Genomic DNA, 19,599 nt, shown 5'->3' with positions numbered 1-19,599 from the left:
TACCTTGTGTGCTAAGCGCCTGTTGCAGTTTTTAAGACTAATGCTGCTTGTATTTTGATGAAAAGCACTTGCATTGAGTTGTAGCCTGAGAAGGAGTCTTGAAACTTGAGGACTGGGTGAAAGGGGAAGGAAGGGGAAATACTTTCTGAACATTGGGACTATCCAGAAGCCTTCAGTTGCTACATGCTACAATTTATTGGGGTAATGATTTCCTGCTTGGAGGTTAGAACGTCGTGATGAAAAATGTATATTATGGTAAGGACTTTCAATAAAATCTATCAACTTGAAAACAAATTTAATAACATTTAGGTGAAACTGGCAATAAATGATGAGAATTTACATGTGTTTATGCTGATGAGAACCCTTATCAGAACTGGAAGGAGCATCTTGCTATGTGAAATGCTAGAAAAGGAAGGGAAGTGGAAGTTTGGAAAATGTTGACTATTGGTAAAGGTATATTTCTGTAAATTCTTCTTTAGAATAGTTATATGCTACATAGGTCATTATACTAGCTGGAGAATGTCCTCTCCCACTGCTATCACACTTGCATGTCTTAGGTACAGAGCATCAGATTTTGTACAGGTGTCCTCTTCATGGTCCTCTATAGGGCAGCCTTTCTACCATGTGCTAATGCAGGCTATCACGGCTGCGTATTTCTCACTTGGTACAAGTTTATCAGGTTATCAGGGCAGCACTGTATTCAACAAAACCACCTCTGCAACTTCACATCTTGTTCTGTGTCCTCCCTATAATACAATAATCACTTATATTCCAGTATTTGGCGTGCCAGCAAATGCTGGCAAAGTAAGAACCTGACAGAGTTTTGGTGGGATTTTTATTGCATCTGGGCAATGATAGTTCTTTGTAGTCTACTCCAGGTTCTGCTTGAGGTCTGGTGCAGTGAGTATGATGCCATCCCTGATGCTTTCCCTGGAGAGAATTCTAATTCAACACCTTGTCATATGCATAAAATCATCTGTTACTGTTTGTGGACATTTATAACTCTCAGCTCTCCTTTGCCTTGTGCTGCATAGGATTGCACGCTCCTTACAGCTTGATACAGCCTCACGTATAGCAGGGCATAAAACAGACTGTCCCGGGGCAAAGGCAAGCTTTTGTCCTACCGTGATCATTAAGGTTCAGGAAACTTCTTGATCACATTGTAACTTTGTAGGAGATTACTCATTAAACTGTGACTGAATTTACGTCCCCCTGTTTTGTGAAGGAGGTTAATTTCATGTAAAAATAGAGTTTTCATAATATATTCTGTTATTCTTCTCATTTTGAGAGCTAAACTAATCATTACAGTGTGAATTTTGTTACTGCCTCTTCCACAAGACCAGCTTGCCATTTCAGCTAGCCAGACATTTATCTTAAGACTTCCTTTCTTGTTAGGAGAATTGGAAATGGCAAGAGAATTGAATCCCTTATCCTAAAGCAAGGTTTTCACAATCACCTCTAATAGCAAATCTGATTTAATTTGTTGTTGTTAGCCTTTTATTAATGGAAGCATAGGTAATGCTTCTTTACATCTGCCTTAAGAGAGACTAGCAGCAGCTTTGTGAAGAGATTTGCAGGGCTTAGCTATGGTGAATAGATGAGGGAGAATTTAATATGGCATGTACTAGGGAAAAAACAGTATTAGGAAAGATGGCAGCCAGTCTAGCATGAAAGAATGGTATTGGCATTGTTGAGGAGTTCTCACCTCCATTTACATTGTCTTCTTATACTTCAAGATTTAACCCCCCCCCAGTAGTAATATTTTAATAGTTATATAGAATTTTAAGCTTTTCTATATATGTGTGTGTATATGTAATAAACAGTAGTTTGTGTATCTTAAAAATTTTAGACTGCATTTTGTCTTAATAGAATTTTCGTATTATTTTCTTCTGTGTTGTCTTTCATCACAAAGAAAATGTCCAAATAAATACTGTGTTACATAGCAGGTATAAATGAGACCTCTTTAAGCAGTAGATGGCTGAGACACACATCTTTGGGTCTGAGTATAGTGGTAGCTGACACACTGCTTCTGCTACATCTCAGACTTCACAAATTTAAAGGCAAGAGACACATTTTACCCATGTATAAATTTTAATTAGTTGCTGATGAGAGCTGGGGCTGCTGACCTCTGCGTTTGTAGCATTTGGAAGTTTACAGATAGGCCATTTGAAGACTTCTCTTTTTTTTTTTTTTTAGTAAGTTGGAAACTTCTGCTGACGACACCAAGAAGCTGAGCCTGCAATTAAAAAAAAGTCAAAAAAACAAACACGAAAATATAACTCAAAAAACTCCCGCCTGCCTAACCATCCCAGTGTCAGTCTAGTGAAATGAGTTCTAGCGCCTGTCAGCTGATAGAAATCTTGGCTACTTTGGGCCTATGTCTTTAAGAATAGAGATTACTGTGATATGCTGTATGCTGTTGGCCACATTTTGTTCTTAGTCAAACAAATGAGAGTAATCACTCTTTAAATCATTGTCTGTTAACCTCGTTATAAATGTTCCCTTTATAGCAATTGCTGTTGCAGAATCAGTTTGATCGGTGGGCAAATGGTGGCTGTGCTTTTATGTAGGCAGCTATCCAACTGAAAGTTATACTTGCGTCCTGTAAATACACCACAGGAACTCAAAAGATCCAAGATATTACAGAACTGATGACATCTGAAAGCTTAAAAAAATAAAACTTTCCTGATCATTTGTGAAGAGGGAAGAATTCTTGGTACTCCTCTTGCTCTCCTTATTCTAAGCACTGAAAGAAATACTGTTGGGGGATGTTGTTGTGCAAGCTGCGTGTGAAATAACTAGCTAGCGATAACAAATTAGTAGAAGACATTTTCTGTGTCTTGAAAATACATACAGTATTTAAAACTTTTCATGACTTAGGGCTGTTCTGTGAATTATCTCAAAGAAACAAAAATTTAAAAAACAAATATTTGCTTGGCTTTCTGTTACTTTTTTTTTTTTTAAGCTGTACTGGTAATCTCTGTTGTTAATGTACTTTAGGTTTGGTTTAGACATTTAGGAGAGATTGGTGATCAGTGATATGTATATTTAAAAATAATTGGCCACTTAGGGAAGTGCAGTGAGCTTTTATAGCTAATCTGATTTTGTTTTCTTACAGCCAGATTTTTCTCTGATAGTTCATAAACTGAAATAAACTTCAAGTTAAATGTGTATTGAAGCTGCTCATTTTTTCCACTTTGTTCTATTAAAGGTTCTCTGGAGTCTGCACAAAGAACAACAATTTGACTAGTATATTCATATTTAACCAATGGAAATACAAAGTAACTAATGTGCAAATTTAACCTACAGATCAGTGACAGGAAAAAAGTGACATGCAATACTGAGGGACCTAAATGAAGCAAAACGTGCATATTATCTGAAGTGTCTTAGTTACTTGTTCAGAAATTTTACATGCCATAGTGTTATGAACATTAGAGTACTTTGTTCATTGCAGAATTAATTAATTCCTGTCTTTGCCACAGGAACTCATTATACAATGACAAATGGAGGAAGTATCAACAGTTCAACACACTTACTGGATCTTCTGGACGAACCAATTCCTGGAGTAGGAACATACGATGACTTCCATACCATTGACTGGGTTCGAGAGAAGTGCAAAGACAGGGAAAGGCATAGACGGGTACGTGAAATAAACAACAATACTTGGAAAATACTTTTTGTTGGATGTTGGAGTTAGGGTCTGATCCAGTAACACATACAAATCTGTGCACACTTTAAATTTTTAAGTAGTTCTATCACCTAGAACTCCTTGTGTGACATTAAAGAAGCACCATTTTATTGATAATGCAGTACTGCAAGTGGAAAGCAAACAGTAATTGTAATGGAGTGGAAATAGTTCCCTGTCACCCAAATGACGTTTTTACAGTACTACCTTTTCTGCATGCTAGTATATTTAAGGCTATTTTCCAGCATAGATATATTTGTAATAGTACAGTAGTGATTATGGTGGTACTTGTACAGAAAAGTGAGCACTGATTTTATACTGACACAAGTGTATTCGTAACACTGTGTCGTGGTTTAACCCCAGCCAGCAACCAGGCACCATGCAGCCACCCCGCAGGGGGACGGGGAGGAGAGTCAGGAAGGAATGTAAAACTCAAGGGTTGAGATAAGAACAATTTAATAATTGAAATAAAAAAAATAATAATAATACAGTGAAAAGGATGGAGAAGGGGAGAGGAATGAAATCCAAAGGAAAGGGAGAAAAGAAAGCAAGTGATGCAAAATGTAAGCTGCTCACTGTGCTGACCAATGCCAGCCAGTCTCTGAGCAGTGATCCACAGGCCCTGGCCAACGCCCCCCAGTTTATATACTGAGCATGATGTCCTATGGCTAGTTCAGGTCAGCTGTCCTGGCTGTGTCCCCTCCCAGGTTCTTGTGCCCCTCCAGCCCTCTCACTGGCAGGACCTGAGAAGCTGAAAAGTCCTTGACTTAGTATAGACATTATTTAACATACTGATTTTTTAGTTGTTGCTGTCGTCGTCGTTCTCACACCAAATCCAAAACACAGCACCGCACCAGCTACTGTGAAGAAAATTAATTCTGTCCCACTTGAAACCAGGACATACTGCTGTGTAGTGCTGTGATGGTTGAGACTGTGAAAAGTGAAAACTCATATCAATGTATATAAGTTTAACAAAAGAGTAGTCTCAGCATGCATGGTAAATGTCCTTTCCACTCTGCCATTGCAGAACTTTTTTTTTCTCCTTTTTTCTGTTGTTTTCTTCAGATAATCAAGTTCAGGCCATTCATCTTTATCAGTGTGCACTGCACTGAGTTCTTTGATGGAATGGACTCAAGCTGTATTGGTGAAATGCTAGATACTGTAATTAATGTAATAGACTTGTTTAATAGCATTTTAGGAGGAAATACGCTATTTAGAACCTTAGTACCAAACTTTTGAGATGCTTACATTAATTAACCTTAAAACCAGGACAGATTTGGAAATGTGATTTCTCCTAAAATATTTTTAACTGATCAAAATGAGTAGTTAAAAGTGAATTGTGATTGTATGAGAGGGGGGTCATGGGTGAGGTTGCTTCATGTACTACACTGTAGTTTTACTCAGCTTTGTTTGGAAACATAATTTTTAATGTTCTGTAAGCAAATGTAGGATATATATGCTGATTTACTTTGACATGGTTAAGGAAATAATCTTACACTAGTGTAAAAAACAAAACATCCATAATTGCACTATCTAGTGCTTTTTTAAGGAAAAGAGGGCCTTGGATAATGAATCTGAGAACATGTATCTTATCTGAATGCTTTTAATGAAAAGTAAGAAGGTATTTTCCATTTAATGCTTTATTTCATAATTTGATGTCTAAGCAGTAATCAACGCATTCTATCTTTACACTGCAGATGTGTAGGTTATTGTATAGTGGGTATGCCACTGGATAGAATGCTGGGCCTGACCAAATCCTGGCCAGGCAGATTACACCTGGAAATGAGTTATCTAGGGTGAAGTCTCACAGCTGTTACTCGTTTTAATGTCTGAGATCAGAAAAGTCAGACTAGACTGTTCACAGTTTATAGCCACAGAACTACTGTGAAATTTATGAATATGCCCAGAATGATAGGAGACTGCCTGGCCATGTAATCAAAGATGTAGAAAGAATAAAGAATGAGCACTAATTCATGGTGGTTGTGAAAGAGATGCTACTGTAGAAACAACTTTTTTTATTAAAAAAAAAAAAAAGTTTGAGGATCTCAAGGATGTAGAGGAAACTATAAAACATACTTATTTGCTTTAGGAGTGGTATTTTTTTCTAAATTTCCTTGTCTGGTATTGTGCTTTCTTGGTTTGGTGGGGATTTTTTTGCTGTTGGTTGCGCATACTTTCTCCCTCCTTTAACAGTACAAAAAAATTGTAAGAATAGGATCTAATTACATGTTATACAAGTTATACAAAAATTTCAGCTAAGAGCACGAAGTCAATAAGGCTAAAATAAGAATTGCTGTTTTTTCAGTACAATAATTTTAGATGTCATTAGTAATAGTTGTCTAGAAGTATTATAGGATAGTTATCCACTTTTTGGTTTTGTTTTATGTGGGTTTTAGTTTAAAGATAAAACAAAGATCTTTATATTTGAAATAGAATTTTAGGAATTTTAATTGTATGTAATAGCTTATTAGTAGTACACTAACAGTTTATTTGAAGTAAAAATAATTTAAGGTTTAGAAAAGAGACAATTTTAGAATTACATGTTTTAGATATGTATCACAGAAAGTATTTGTTTATCCTAATAATGCATTTTCTGGGGTTTAGTTCTTTTAAATTAAGCAAATTTACTTTTCTGTCTGTTGTTTGATGTCTGAATAACCAAGCTGACTTATCTATGTAAAGCACAAAATACAAGGAGAGTGTTTGTAGTTTAAAGAGAGAGTATATTTGCTTGAAGATTGGATCATCTATTGATTTGTATGTCATACTTTATTTTTTTCTCCTATTCATATTACAGGAACACATACAAGTATGCATAACGATTTCTCTTTGCAGATTAACAGCAAGAAGAAAGAATCAGCATGGGAGATGACAAAAAGCCTGTACGATGCATGGTCAGGATGGCTAGTAGTCACACTAACTGGTTTAGCATCAGGTAAATTAAAAAACAGAGGATTTCTTTATTACATTTGTAAGCAAGTTTAGTTACAGTGCTCTTCGTGTGTGTATTATCCACCAGCCTGTCCAAGAGCTGCTTCAGACTGCTACCATAAGTCCATGAAGGAAGGAGAAGGTTGACTGTCTTGATTTATAGGCTTTAGCATCTCTTGAGTGGAGGGTTTACTAATCAAATGGAAAAAAAAAATTGTCACTGAATTTAGTGAGAGTTTCTTGAGAGTTACTGAACTTCCACCTACTAAACTGTCAGTATTCTGTGATTGAGATTGGTGGTTTCCCTTTCTGTTAAATTTCACTTTTTTGCTGTTGGATTTCTTGTGAAAGTGTATTAATTGATTGTGCTAGGTGGTTCTTACTGTATGAATTTGTTTTGGTTTGGGGTTTTGTTTGTTTGGATTTTTGTTTGTTTGGGTTGGTTTGGGGTTTTGTTGCTAGGAACTTTACTGAACCCATTAGCTTATTCCATATGGACCAGAAAGTAGCTCTGGTATATGTGTAGTTTTGGTAAACACACTTCTTTGTAAAGCATGTGTTTATACATGAGAAGAGCCTATGCTTATGTTGTCATATCTTTCTAGAGGTTGTTAAACAGATAGAGTTTATCTTTCTTTAATGTATTTTAGATTGTTTTACAGCTAAAATCATCTGATAGGTTGTGGGCCCACTGTTGTGCAGTGCTGCTTTCTATCAGCATAATTTGGAGTGACCAAAACGTACAGGAATGGGAAGTCACAAACTTTGTGTCCCATTTTTTCCAAAAAAAAGTATTTCAAACATATGTTAGATTAAATACTAGGGAAATTGGATTCGTTGCAGAGTATGGCCGTGCCTGTTAAAAAAAAAAAAAAAAGGCCTGGTAACTGTATAATTACAACTTACATATACACATAATCACTTTCAGAAATCACAAATAAACTAATATATATGCAAAGTTTGTAGCATGTTTATATACCTCTGAATATACAAACTGAAAGTGCATAATTACTGGAAATTGCTTGTAATAATTTGGGTGGGCATGTGCAGTGTTGTGTTTCCACCCTCAAGCTGCTATGTATGTTAAAATTGCTTTACTATGTTTGAGCAGCAAAGCGAGCAAATTCTGGCCACGAACATTCCTAGTTTTTCAGTTTCATTTTCTTTCTGTTATACATGTCTAGTGAATCTGAAATGATAGAACCTTGATTTAAATCATGGGGAGATCTTGTGTTTATGTGTTTTAATTAGTTTCGTTGAAATTTTGTTGTACTGAAAATACTGCCTTTGAGTTTGGTTGTCCCATGATCTCAAACTGAGGGTCTGTCAAGGTTAGTAAATTAGTAAATCAGAGGTAATTCTCTACTACCAATTTACACAAGTAAATTGTGGTTGTCTCTAGACAGCTATTTCTAGTAGTGATTGATATCTTACAAATAGTGAATTATAAGTAATAACAGTTGTACATGTTAACAAAAATAGTGATATTAGAAGTACTTTATCAGTATATTGCTACCATGAAAAACTATTTTGCTTTTGTAAAATAAAGGTGTATTTAATTATTTTTTTTAATCCTTTGAAGCAATTTCTGATGTAATGCCTATTTTTTGAAGACTTTTCAGCAAGTTTTCTGCATGTACTTACAACACAGAATTCCTCTTAAACTTTGAGTTTGTGAACTACTCACTGTCTATACTGTTCGTTACCTGCAGTAGGAATTTTGCATGCTCACAATGTTACAGAATTAAATAAGTTTGCATATGAATCACATGAATATCATCATGGTTTATTTGGTGTGGTTTTATGTTGTTTAAAACTGTTACTGGCAAGGTAAGAATTATTTTTTCCAAATAGGTTGTTCTGTACAAAACGTGGTAGAATAGTTCATCAGTGTTCTGAGGCATGGCAAGGTTGTTTTGTCAGAAGTTATATTGCCTTTCATAAGAATGAAAAGAGGACTGACACATTTTTCTGAACTCCTTAGCTTAAGTGGACTGTTGTAGAACTGTGGCATGGGGAGGGGGGAAAAAACAGAAAACAAAAAAGATGTATTTAGTTTGGGAAATAGACAAGCTATTAGATTCTTCAGTCAATACTAATCTTACCATATTGCAAAGAAGATACATTCCTGGAAATACTAATATTTTAAATGTCAATTTCATTAGGTTTTCTTTAACTGAAGTTTACATGAACTAATATCAGCACATTTCTTCATTTTAGCTGTGTGTGTTATTCCTATTTGCCAGAATATTAATAAAAAGCTTTCTCCAACAGGGGCATTGGCAGGGTTAATTGATATTGCTGCTGACTGGATGACTGACTTAAAGGAAGGCATTTGCCTAAGTGCTTTGTGGTTTAACCATGAACAGTGTTGTTGGGGTTCAAATGAGACCACATTTGAAGAGAGAGATAAATGCCCACAGTGGAAAACATGGGCAGAACTAATAATTGGGCAAGCAGAAGTAAGTATATACTTGTTCTTTGATGGTCTTGCTCAGCATTTCAACTGAATGTGGAAAGCAAATAGTAGTCTTAAGGTTAGGGTACTAAACATGGATTTGTGTTGTACTGTCTGCTCCAGTTTTCAGCATTTGAATTAATTAATAGGTTATAATGTAATAAATATGCATTTCATGCACTGTAAGGGGGCTTGGAGTGTTGCAGGTATAAGGAAGTTAGGAGTATAGAACTGTTAATAACGTGAAAATTTATGTTCTTGATCATAACTGCATATAAAAAAAATAAAAATGAAATTTGTGTTGTTCTCCAATAGCTAAGAGTAGATTTGGTTTGTTTTTCTACGACAAATTTTTTAAAATAAAGATTTGCGCAGTATTCAGTAGATTTAAGCAGCTAATAGCTATTAAAATACTACCTATGCTATGTTTATTTTTTGTTTTTAAGATGAAATGTTAGAACACTTTCTACCTCACATAACCCAGTCTTTGCTGATGTGCAGGTGTCATGACTTCATGTTTTTCAGACAAAGCTCTTTTTTTTTTTTTTTTTTTTTTTTTTTCCCCTTGGTAATAATTACTGTCCCTCAAAACTTGCACATAACTGTGCTTGCAGCAACAGTACTTCTGGGTTATTTTAAGTAGTGATTTCGCTTCTACATCAAGTTTATATTCTGACATTTTTCTTGGGTTTTGTTTTTGTTTTTAGGGTCCAGGTTCATACATAATGAACTACATAATGTACATTTTCTGGGCTTTGAGCTTTGCCTTCTTAGCAGTTTCTCTGGTGAAGGTATTTGCTCCTTATGCCTGTGGCTCGGGGATACCTGAGGTGAGGTCTAACTAATAGATACATTATATATGTTTCATGTTAATGTGAAAAATCCTGCTGCCTTACCAGGTCGAGGGAAGGCAAGAGGGAATGCCCTGTGACTTTGGTGAAATACATTAATATAAGTATTCAAATTGAAATTATGTAATTGTGCAAATTCTTGCTGTGAAAAATGCCCCAAAATGCGGAGCATCTCCTGAGTTTGTAAATTTTGCTGTGTGTTTCTGGTTGGGCTGTTTTTTAAGGAAGCACTTAGCTTAAAAGAGTGTAGACTTCCGAAGAGTGATTTCCAAACCTCCCCCGAATCCCCACCCTCCCTACAGTGGTAAGAGAGCAGTGGTTCATTGACAGAATACAGTCCTTTGGCTTTAATCGCCTTAACTAGCACAAACCATGAAACGCAAAGTAAAATGTGTAGTATCATCAAAACCTTGTTTTTACAATGGCTGTCTGCTACAATACACAGAATAGGAGAGAGAAAAACCCAAAGTCAAAGTCTGGTCAGTCTCACTTCTGCAGTCATTCTGTAAATATTTCTTCATGTATGTGTATTGTAGAAGTTGAAGGACAAACCCTGCCTCTGAATAAGCCTAGAGTAGTTCTGTGCCATTATTCCAGGAAAGATTTCATCCTAAATTGGTTTCCAAATTTAGCTAACCTTTACTTTCTAGACACAGCTGGCCAGTGTTTTGTGTACATCCTATTTATAGTCATGTTGTGCTTTCCCATGATGGCTACATTATTGCCTATATATAGACTTATGTTCCAGACTAATAACATGACAGTGTTAGGCAAAGTAATACCTTAGGCAAGTGGCACATCTTTTCTAGTGGAAAAAGGCTGATCTTTTCCATCTTTATGTCAAAGAATCTACTGTTAAATTTTTATGTAGAGATGGTAAAACGTAAGTAGAGAACTGGAAAGGTTAAAATTGGTGCCAGTGTGGTACTGCTGCAGTAGATTACCTTGAGTATAGTATTTGCAGGTTTATTTTTCTTTGGAGTTTTCTGACTTTCTCTTGATAATTTACATCATAAACCAATAAATGCACTCTTAGAAAATACCGCAGATTAATTTTCCACTGAATGTCATTGATGATGTTATTGTATGTTACTGTCCAGTGTTTCAGAGTAAGTTGCAAATGGAAAGCTTTTGGCAACGAAATGGACTCAGTGTGGCATTCTGAACACAGTACATATTTCAAAATATGATAAAGGTAGCAATTTGAAAAGGCTGATTTTGAAGTTATGCAGCTAAAATGATAAAACAAATTATTTTCTGAAGAAAGCAGAATATACTAACAGATAATATTTTTTATTTCTTCCAGATAAAAACTATTTTGAGTGGCTTCATCATCAGAGGCTACTTGGGGAAGTGGACTTTGATGATAAAAACAATTACTTTAGTTTTGGCTGTCGCATCAGGTTTGAGTTTAGGAAAAGAAGGTCCTTTGGTACATGTTGCCTGCTGCTGTGGGAATATTTTTTCCTACCTCTTTCCAAAGTACAGCACAAATGAAGCTAAAAAAAGAGAGGTAAGTTCTTGTAAAAGCATTTCTACAATGTATTGAATATCCATGCATTTACACTCATTCGTTTTAAAGATTATATTTGTTCTGTCAGACAGTGTTTAGGCTTGGGTTATCAGTAGTTATTTATTGTGTGAAGAACAATGTATTATCCTGAGCATTCCCCAGGGCAAATTGTTTCCATGTCAGAGTAAATTTGCATTTCTCCCACCTCTGAGACCATTTGACTTAAATTCTTTCTGTTCTTGGACTACCTTTTGGTAATTGATGAGTGTCTTCAGTTGTGAGAATAGCAGAACAAAAGTGTTCCTGGAAAAAGTTGGTGACAACAGTGTTTCTGCTCTGTTTGTTTGTTGTTGTTAGTGCGAGTGTGGTAGGTTAGCTTTGGTGCCTACCAGGCTGCGCTCTCAGCCCTCCTCCTCAGCCAGACAGCAGGAGAAAATAAGACAAAAAGTTCATAGGTCAAAGTAAGGATAGGGAGATCACTCACCAATTATCATGACAGGCAAAACAGACTAGACTTGAGGAAGATTACTTTATTGCCACTTAGTAAGAGTAGGATAGTGAGAAATAAAAACAAAACTTAAACCATCTTGCCCCCACTCTCCTTTCTTCCCAGGCTCAGCTTCACTCCTGGCTCTTCTGTCCCAAAGCAGCATAAGGGGATGGGGAACCAGGGGCTGCAGTCAGTTTGCAGCGCTTTCTACTTGCTGCAGCTTCCTTCAGGACAGGTCCACCTGTTCTGCTGTGGGGGCCTCCACAGGCTGCAGGGTAGAAATCTGCTTTGCTGTGGTCCTCTATGGGCTGCAGGGCAACAGCCTGCATCACCCTTGTTGTCTTCAAGGACTGCAGGGCAATCTGCACTGTTGCCTGGAGCACCACCTTGGTGTCTGCAGGGCTGTTTTGCTCACGTTTTCCTCCCTCCAGCATACTGATGGGCTTGGCCTTGGGCAGCAGCAGGTCAATGTTGGAGCTGGCTGGAAATGGCTCTGTTGGACATCGGAGCAGCCTCTGGTGTTGTCTCACAGAAAACACTCCTGTTACCAAAACCTTGTCATGTAAATCCAATAGAGAGACTCATGCTAATGAAAGCAAGTAAGGTCATAGAGAGTAGCAAGTTTTAACATTCTTACTAATCCAATGAAGTGTCCATATTGTAAAATAAAAAAGGGTGTCATCCCAGCTGTGCTTCAGTTCTCAGGCTCAACTTCTATACTTTCAGGAGGAGACTGCAGAACGTGGGAAGTTTGCGTTCACTTCCTATCTCAAAGCTGTGTATTCTTAAGTCATTTAATTTACCTGTAGTTAAACTGCTCATCTCAGAGTAATGTCATAATTCTTTGTTTGTGTATTCTTCCACAGGTGTGTAAGGGCTGCTACCTGAGGGTCAGTGTTCTTGCAGGGAATTTGTCCCATATTGTTAAAACTAGCACACACTTTAACCATCCTCATATATTGAACATAATTAATCAATTGTGCTGTAGGACCGGCTGCTGCTTCAGTTCTTAATCTCTCCCTTAATCTTGGTTCACCTCAGACTTTTTTCCAAGTTTTTGCTTGAAGGCTCCTGAGCGCCTGTCTCCAGAACTGATATACAAGCTATGCAGTTTGTCATTGATTTATGTCCCTCGAATAGTGTTTGTGATTGATGGATGACTCTGCCATACACATCTAGAGTAGAATAGAATATTTCAGTTGAAAGGAACGTAGAATGATCATCTAGTCTAAGTCCCTGACCAGTTTGGGGCTGACCAAAAAAAAGTTAAAGCATGTTGTTGAGGGCATTGTCCGAATGCCTCTTAATCACTGACAGGCTTATGGCATTGACCACCTCTCTAGGAAGCCTTTTCCAGTGTTTGGCTACCCTCTCTGTAAGGAAATGCTTCCTAATGTACAGTGTAAACCTCCCCTGGCACAGCTTTGAACCATTCCCATGTGTCCTATAACTGGATATCAGGGAGAAGAGCTCAGCAGCTCCCTCTCCATGTCCCCCCTCCTCAGGAAGCTGTAGAGCTTAATGAAGTCAACCCTCAGCCTCCTTTTTGCTAAACTAGACAAGTCCGAAGTCCTCAGCTGCTCCTTATAGGACATGCCCTCCAGCCCTTTCACCGGCTTTGTTGCACTCCTTTGGAGGCGTTCAAGGACCATCACATCCTTCTTAAATTGTGGGGCCCAGAACAGCACACAGCACTCGGGGTGAGGCTGCACCATGGGGTTGAATACAGTGGGATAATTTCCTCTTCTGACCGGTTGGTTCTGCTGTGTTTGATGCCCCCCAGGATGTGGTTTGCCCTCTTGGCTGGCAGGGCACACTGCTGGTTCACACTAAGCCTGCTGCCCACCAGCACCCCCAGAGCCCTTTCTGCAGGGTGGCTCTCCAGCCGCTCCTCTCCCAGTTTATACTTGTGTCTGGCATTACTCCAACCTAGGTGCAGAATCCGGCATTTTGACTTGCAAAATTTCATCCTATTAATCATTGTCCAGTGCTCCAATCTATCTAGATCCCTGTGCAAGGCCTCTTGTCCCTCAAGAGAGTCAACAGCACCTCCCAGTTTGGTGGTGTTTGCAGACTTGCTAATGGTGCATTCAACTCCTGCATCCAGATCATTGGTAAATGGATTGAACAGAACTGGCCGTACAATTGAACGCTGAGGAACACCGCTGCTGACCGGTTGCCAGCCAGATGTAGCCCCATTCGCTAAAACCCTCTGAGCCATTTAGCCAGTTCTTCACCCAGCGCACCATGAACCTGCTCATGCCGCATTTGGACAACTTGTCCAGAAGAATGCTGTGAGGGACAGTATCAACAGCCTTAGTAAAACCCAGAAATACTACATCCACTGCCTTCCCTTTGCCCATTAGGTGGGCAGCCTTATCAAAGAAGGATATCAAATGAGTTAAACAGGACTTTCCTTTTGTGAACCTGTGTTGGCTGTGCCTCATGATTGCATTATTCTTTAAATGCTTTTCAGTAGCACCCAGTATAATCTTTTCCATAACTTCTCCAGTAACTGAGGTTAGGTTAACAGGTCTGTAGTTCCCTGGGTCTTCCCTCACGCCCATTTTGTAGATTGGAATAACACTGGCAAGCTTCCAGTCAACAGGGGCCTCCCAAGGCATTTGGTAGATGATTGAGAGAGGTCTTGCATAACATCTGCTAGCTCCTTCAGTGCTCTGGGATGAATGCCATCAGGCTCCATGGACTTGGCAACATTCAGCTGATAAACCTGGTCCCTTAAAATTTCAGTGTCCACAAATGGAGAGTCACTGTTCCTGCACTTGTCCAAGCAGCCTAGGGTCTATCAGTGTTACTGAAGACTGAGGCAAAAAAAAGCATTGGATGCCTCTGCTTTATCTTCATCCCTATTAGTCAGAGGACCATCTTTGACGAGTATTTGTCCAGTATTTTCTTTTGCCATTAATATACTTTAAAAAGCCATTCTTTTTGTCTGACGCAACACTGGCCAGTTTCAGCTCTAATTGAGCTTTAACCTTTTGTGTCTGCTTCCTGCATATATGAACTACAGCCCTCTAATCTTCCTGCGAGGCCTGACCTTGCTTCCAGAGGTCGTACAATTTCTTTTTCCTCTTGAGCTCCATGAGGAGTTCCCTGTTCAGCCAAGCTGGTCTTCTGCGACACTTGCTTGACTTAGGACACAGTGGAATTGCCTGCTCTAGTACAGAGAAAGCTTATTATGATCTCTTGCAAATGAGATAATGGGCAGTTTCATACTGAAGCATAGACTCCTTTGGGTGCTTCTCTGGGGAGACTTTGAGCAGTGTCCTTGGCTTCATCATGGCTAGTACTTGGTTGGCTGCTGTGGCCGCTGACCACATCTTACAAGCACTGCGATACACTTAACTGATGCTTTTCTGTTAGCAAGTGTGTGTCCTTGATAGAAACACAGAAGAAACTGATAACTGTAATGAGATTCTGTTCTCCATGTTTAAAGCTTATCACAGACTGCAAAAAAACCCCCGAACACTAACTCTCACCGTTGTTTTTCAGGTGTTGTCAGCCGCCTCAGCAGCAGGAGTATCTGTAGCCTTTGGTGCCCCGATCGGTGGAGTCCTTTTCAGTCTGGAGGAGGTAGGTCAAGAGATGGCACTGAAGGATCCACATTTCAAAGTCAAGAGTCAAGTTACCAGCAAACCCCTAAAGATATTTTTTGTCTTTGGATGAATGTCGGCTTTGCTTTATTCTCAGTTATATTTTTCTGGAGAAGGGCTGAGCCAGTTAATGGTTACAGTTTACATACAGATACAGCAGTTTTTCGCTCTAGGAGTGTATTCTTTAAAAAATAAATAAAAATCAGGCTCTTTTTTCATTTTAAAAGAGGCTTTAGAAACCTATTTGATGGTTTTGCAAAGCAAGTTTTTAAACATTTCTTTTCTTAGTTTCAGACACTAAATGCAATTGAATGTTAATTATTAAAAAGGCAGCCAAACTCCCTTCTCAAAAAAATATTTTGTAATAATTTAGTTTTCGTTAGTTGTTTTCAAAATACATAAGGATGTTAGATCATTAGCATTTTTAAAGAAAACCAAAAAATCTAAAAATCTGAATTGAAAAAGGAAGCAAAATATTATTTAATGTATAATTTTTCTATATCGCTAGGGGATTTTGAGGAATTCCTTTGTTGCTAAAAAAAATTTCAAAAAAAAGCTTAGAAGAAAACTCTTGAAATTCAAATTGGGCTTGAAATTCAAAAGTGGGGATTAAGTATGAAGTTGCATGTTCTGTTTTGAGGATTTTTTTTAATGTTTTAATCGTACTTCATAACAATAACACATCTGCCAGAAACCTTTTGGCATAGGTTGAATGGAGATGAAAAAGTATTTGCAGGAAATATGAGAGAAGAGCTAGTACATAGTCTGGTTCTTAATGCTAGAAAGAGATACTTAGGAACAGAGAAGCTTTTAAACATAAATTACTATGCAGTATTTCTGAACAGTCTTTAAACAGCAGTAGTTTCAGTACTGCTTTAGTATTAACTTAAAAACTAATATAAGTATGAATTGTTGTAGAACTTGTTAAAAATGTAGTATGTGCTGGAGCACCAGTGCTCCAAGTGATAGGAATAACACTGATAGTGTAAAAGTACTTTTTTTTTTTTTTTAAGCATATACCATGTGAGCAGCAGTACTTTAAGATGTGCAAGAGCCTGCTCTTTCCAGTATTTTTAATTGAATCACTAATAATTTTCATGTATTCCTTTTTGCAGGTCAGTTACTATTTCCCACTGAAAACTTTATGGAGATCGTTTTTTGCTGCTTTAGTGGCTGCATTTGTTTTAAGGTCCATCAATCCTTTTGGTAATAGCCGCCTAGTTCTTTTTTATGTGGAATATCACACTCCTTGGTACCTTTTTGAACTGCTTCCTTTTATTCTTCTGGGAGTATTTGGTGGGCTCTGGGGAGCGTTTTTCATCCGAGCAAACATTGCATGGTGTCGTCGACGCAAATTGACAAAATTTGGGAAGTATCCTGTCCTGGAGGTTATTATTGTTGCAGCAATAACAGCTGTCATTGCATTTCCTAATCCTTATACAAGGCTAAACACCAGTGAGCTTATTAAAGAGCTCTTCACAGACTGTGGGCCGTTAGAATCTTCCTCCCTCTGTGACTACAGAAATGATATGAATGCAAGCAAGATAGTAGACGATATTCCCGACCGTCCAGCAGGCACTGGAGTCTATTCAGCTATATGGCAGTTGTGTTTGGCACTCATATTTAAAATAATCATGACAGTCTTCACCTTTGGTATCAAGGTAAGTGTGAATGTAGTGGTTGTATCATATGTTGTGACAGTTATTGCCTTTCTCATTTTCCATCTCTCAAAGCTAGCAGCTTTGTTTATAGAAATTTTTTCGTGTGTGGTTCTTTTTAAAAAAATCTTTTTACTCTTTGATTGAGAAGCAAGTTTTGTAGAAAACAAGTTTAATTTAATTCAAACTAGCACTTTGTTCAGCTGAATAGAAACAGGCTATATTTAATAGTGAACCATAACTGTATGGCTGGCTGTCTGTATGGGTCTGATTCAACAATAAGGATGATTGTAAAATTGCTAAGAGCTGAGTTCAAACATAACCACTCAGGTTCCCTAGTGGTGTTACATGGAAGAAGAAAAGGCTGTACCTCTTGAACAACTTGTTTGTTTGGGGTTTTTTAAATCCCCTCTCCTCATCAAATAAATGTAATTCCTGTGGACTGTCAAAGGGAGCTGGTGATGATTTCTTGCCTGAAATTTCCAGTATTGAGTGTCATGACTAGAAAGTGGGCTTTGTTAATGTGACTGATGGGAATTTCTCCTCCGTTACAAAGCACCATAGTTTTTGGTTTTCCTGGTCATTTCATAATACTGGTTTGGAGCTCTCTTCAGCTTCTGTCCAAGTGAATGACATGTAACTGTTAGGCCTTCATCATTTTCTGTCTTGTCAGGCTCCCTTCACAGTTTTTTGCAGGTACATCATTATCAACTGTGTCTTAACACAAACGTATCATAGGATGCTCACTAGGCAGGGTTTGTGTTTAAACTGGCTTTGACTTCTTAGTCTACGTTGCTGTTCCGTGTAACTGCATGCATAAGAAAACACTTCTTTACTTTGAGAGTGGCTGAACAGCGGAAGAGGGTGTCCAGAGAAGTTCTGGAGGCTCCGTCCTTGGAGATATTTAAAACCTGATTGGATGCAATCCTGGGCAACCTGCTGTAGATGACCCTGCCTGAGCAGAAGTAGACCATCTAGAGTGGTCACTTCCAACCTCAACCATTCTGTCATTCCCTAACTGAGAGAAAAATACTGTGTTTTCTCATGTGTTGATATTTTCAAAGAGTTGCAGTCTGTTATTTGAAGTTCTTTTCCATTGTTGGTTGATGAGTAAGAGAAATCCATTGTGCATGTTTGAAATGATAGTCTTCCACAGACAAAATTTCAGATATTCTTCTATAATGTGACCACTCCTATCTGATATATATTTGTATAGTTTTGTATTTACTTGCTGTATTTCATTTATATCTAGAGCTATTTCCTTCTAAGCGTTACAATGTTTTTTTACCACTCGTGGTTTTGTGCATCTGGCTCTTTCTCATGGGCTTGTCACCACATGGTCATACTTTGTGTATTAGAATTCACTAGATTACAGAATGGTAGAGCTTACACTTCATTTGGTTTTGGTTCATTTTCTTAGAACGTCAGCATGTGGAATTTGGTGGAGAAGTTTTTGTGAAGTTGTAAGAATGTATTTATTACTTTGCCAGTGGGCAAGCGGTTATGCTGCTGTTAATGATGGGACTGTGCTACATACATTTCTCTGAAGCTTTAAAGCGTATGGATGGTTAGAATATCGGCCTTATTTGGAGAAGGGCACGTCACTGTAATGTTACATTTATTTGCATTTTAAGCTTTATTTCTATGAAAGGAGAAGAAAATACAAAATAATTAAAAAAATATGTATTACTTTGTCATATAAATCGTTGTTAAGGACCTTCTGGGCTCTCTAGGGCTGTTCCTGGAGCTGTAGCCATGTGCAAAGACAATCTGCCCCACAGGAACTGTTTTCCTGTGAGGTGATCAAAGTAACTTAGCTGCTGCCTGTGGGGTATGGAGATTTCTGCTGCTCTTACTGCCATGAGCAAGCATCATCAGGAAGCTGATATGGCAGTAGCTGGTTTGGTTTGTTTTTTTTCCCCGGGCATTTGTATGTATACTGTACTGCTTTTATCAGGAGAGTCATTACTGTGTCTAAGTGCAGATGATCAGCAGTTGGGGTGGGATTACAGCTTTGCCTCAGAACCTGACCAGTATGCAGCTGCACTACCAAAGAAATGGAAAGTTGTACCTAAATCCTGATTTCTTGCTTGATTCGAAGATGATACATGTGCCACAGACACGGTAGCACAGTATGTGCTACATGCTTCCTCTGTAGTATAACTTCAGTTAGGCTGGCATGCACTGCAGAAGGAAGGTGAGACAAGGTGGAACCAAACTTCTTTTCTTTGATCCTTCTCAGCGAGTGTTCATCTTTGCTTCGTGACTTGTGATTCAGAGGCTTATGCAAACAAATCTAAAATCACGCTGTAAAATCATAACTACAGTTAGACTTGTAACCATTATCTGCATGTAATGGAAAGAAGAGCAGGAGCTAGATGTTAACAAAGGACCAGAAA

General features: G+C 38.1%; 1 protein-coding gene across 7 annotated transcripts in view; it reads left to right on the top strand.

Annotated features, from left to right (window-relative positions):
* CLCN3 (chloride voltage-gated channel 3) overlaps positions 1–19,599 on the top strand; it is a 70,766-nt gene that overhangs the window by 38,890 nt on the left and 12,277 nt on the right. For all 7 annotated transcript variants that reach the window (XM_080372326.1, XM_080372330.1, XM_080372325.1 and 4 more), the window contains 7 exons: positions 3,483–3,640; positions 6,521–6,620; positions 8,891–9,078; positions 9,782–9,904; positions 11,232–11,438; positions 15,442–15,522; positions 16,658–17,203. In XM_080372326.1, the coding sequence (XP_080228452.1) occupies positions 3,483–3,640; positions 6,521–6,620; positions 8,891–9,078; positions 9,782–9,904; positions 11,232–11,438; positions 15,442–15,522; positions 16,658–17,203 (1,403 nt within the window). The remainder of the gene's footprint in view (positions 1–3,482; positions 3,641–6,520; positions 6,621–8,890; positions 9,079–9,781; positions 9,905–11,231; positions 11,439–15,441; positions 15,523–16,657; positions 17,204–19,599) is intronic.

This window comes from Falco punctatus (genome assembly GCF_963210335.1).
Source record: "Falco punctatus genome assembly, chromosome: 1".
NCBI classification, from domain to species: domain Eukaryota; kingdom Metazoa; phylum Chordata; class Aves; order Falconiformes; family Falconidae; genus Falco; species Falco punctatus.
Note: the sequence above shows the minus strand (reverse complement) of the source record. Positions and strands in the feature narration are given on the sequence as shown.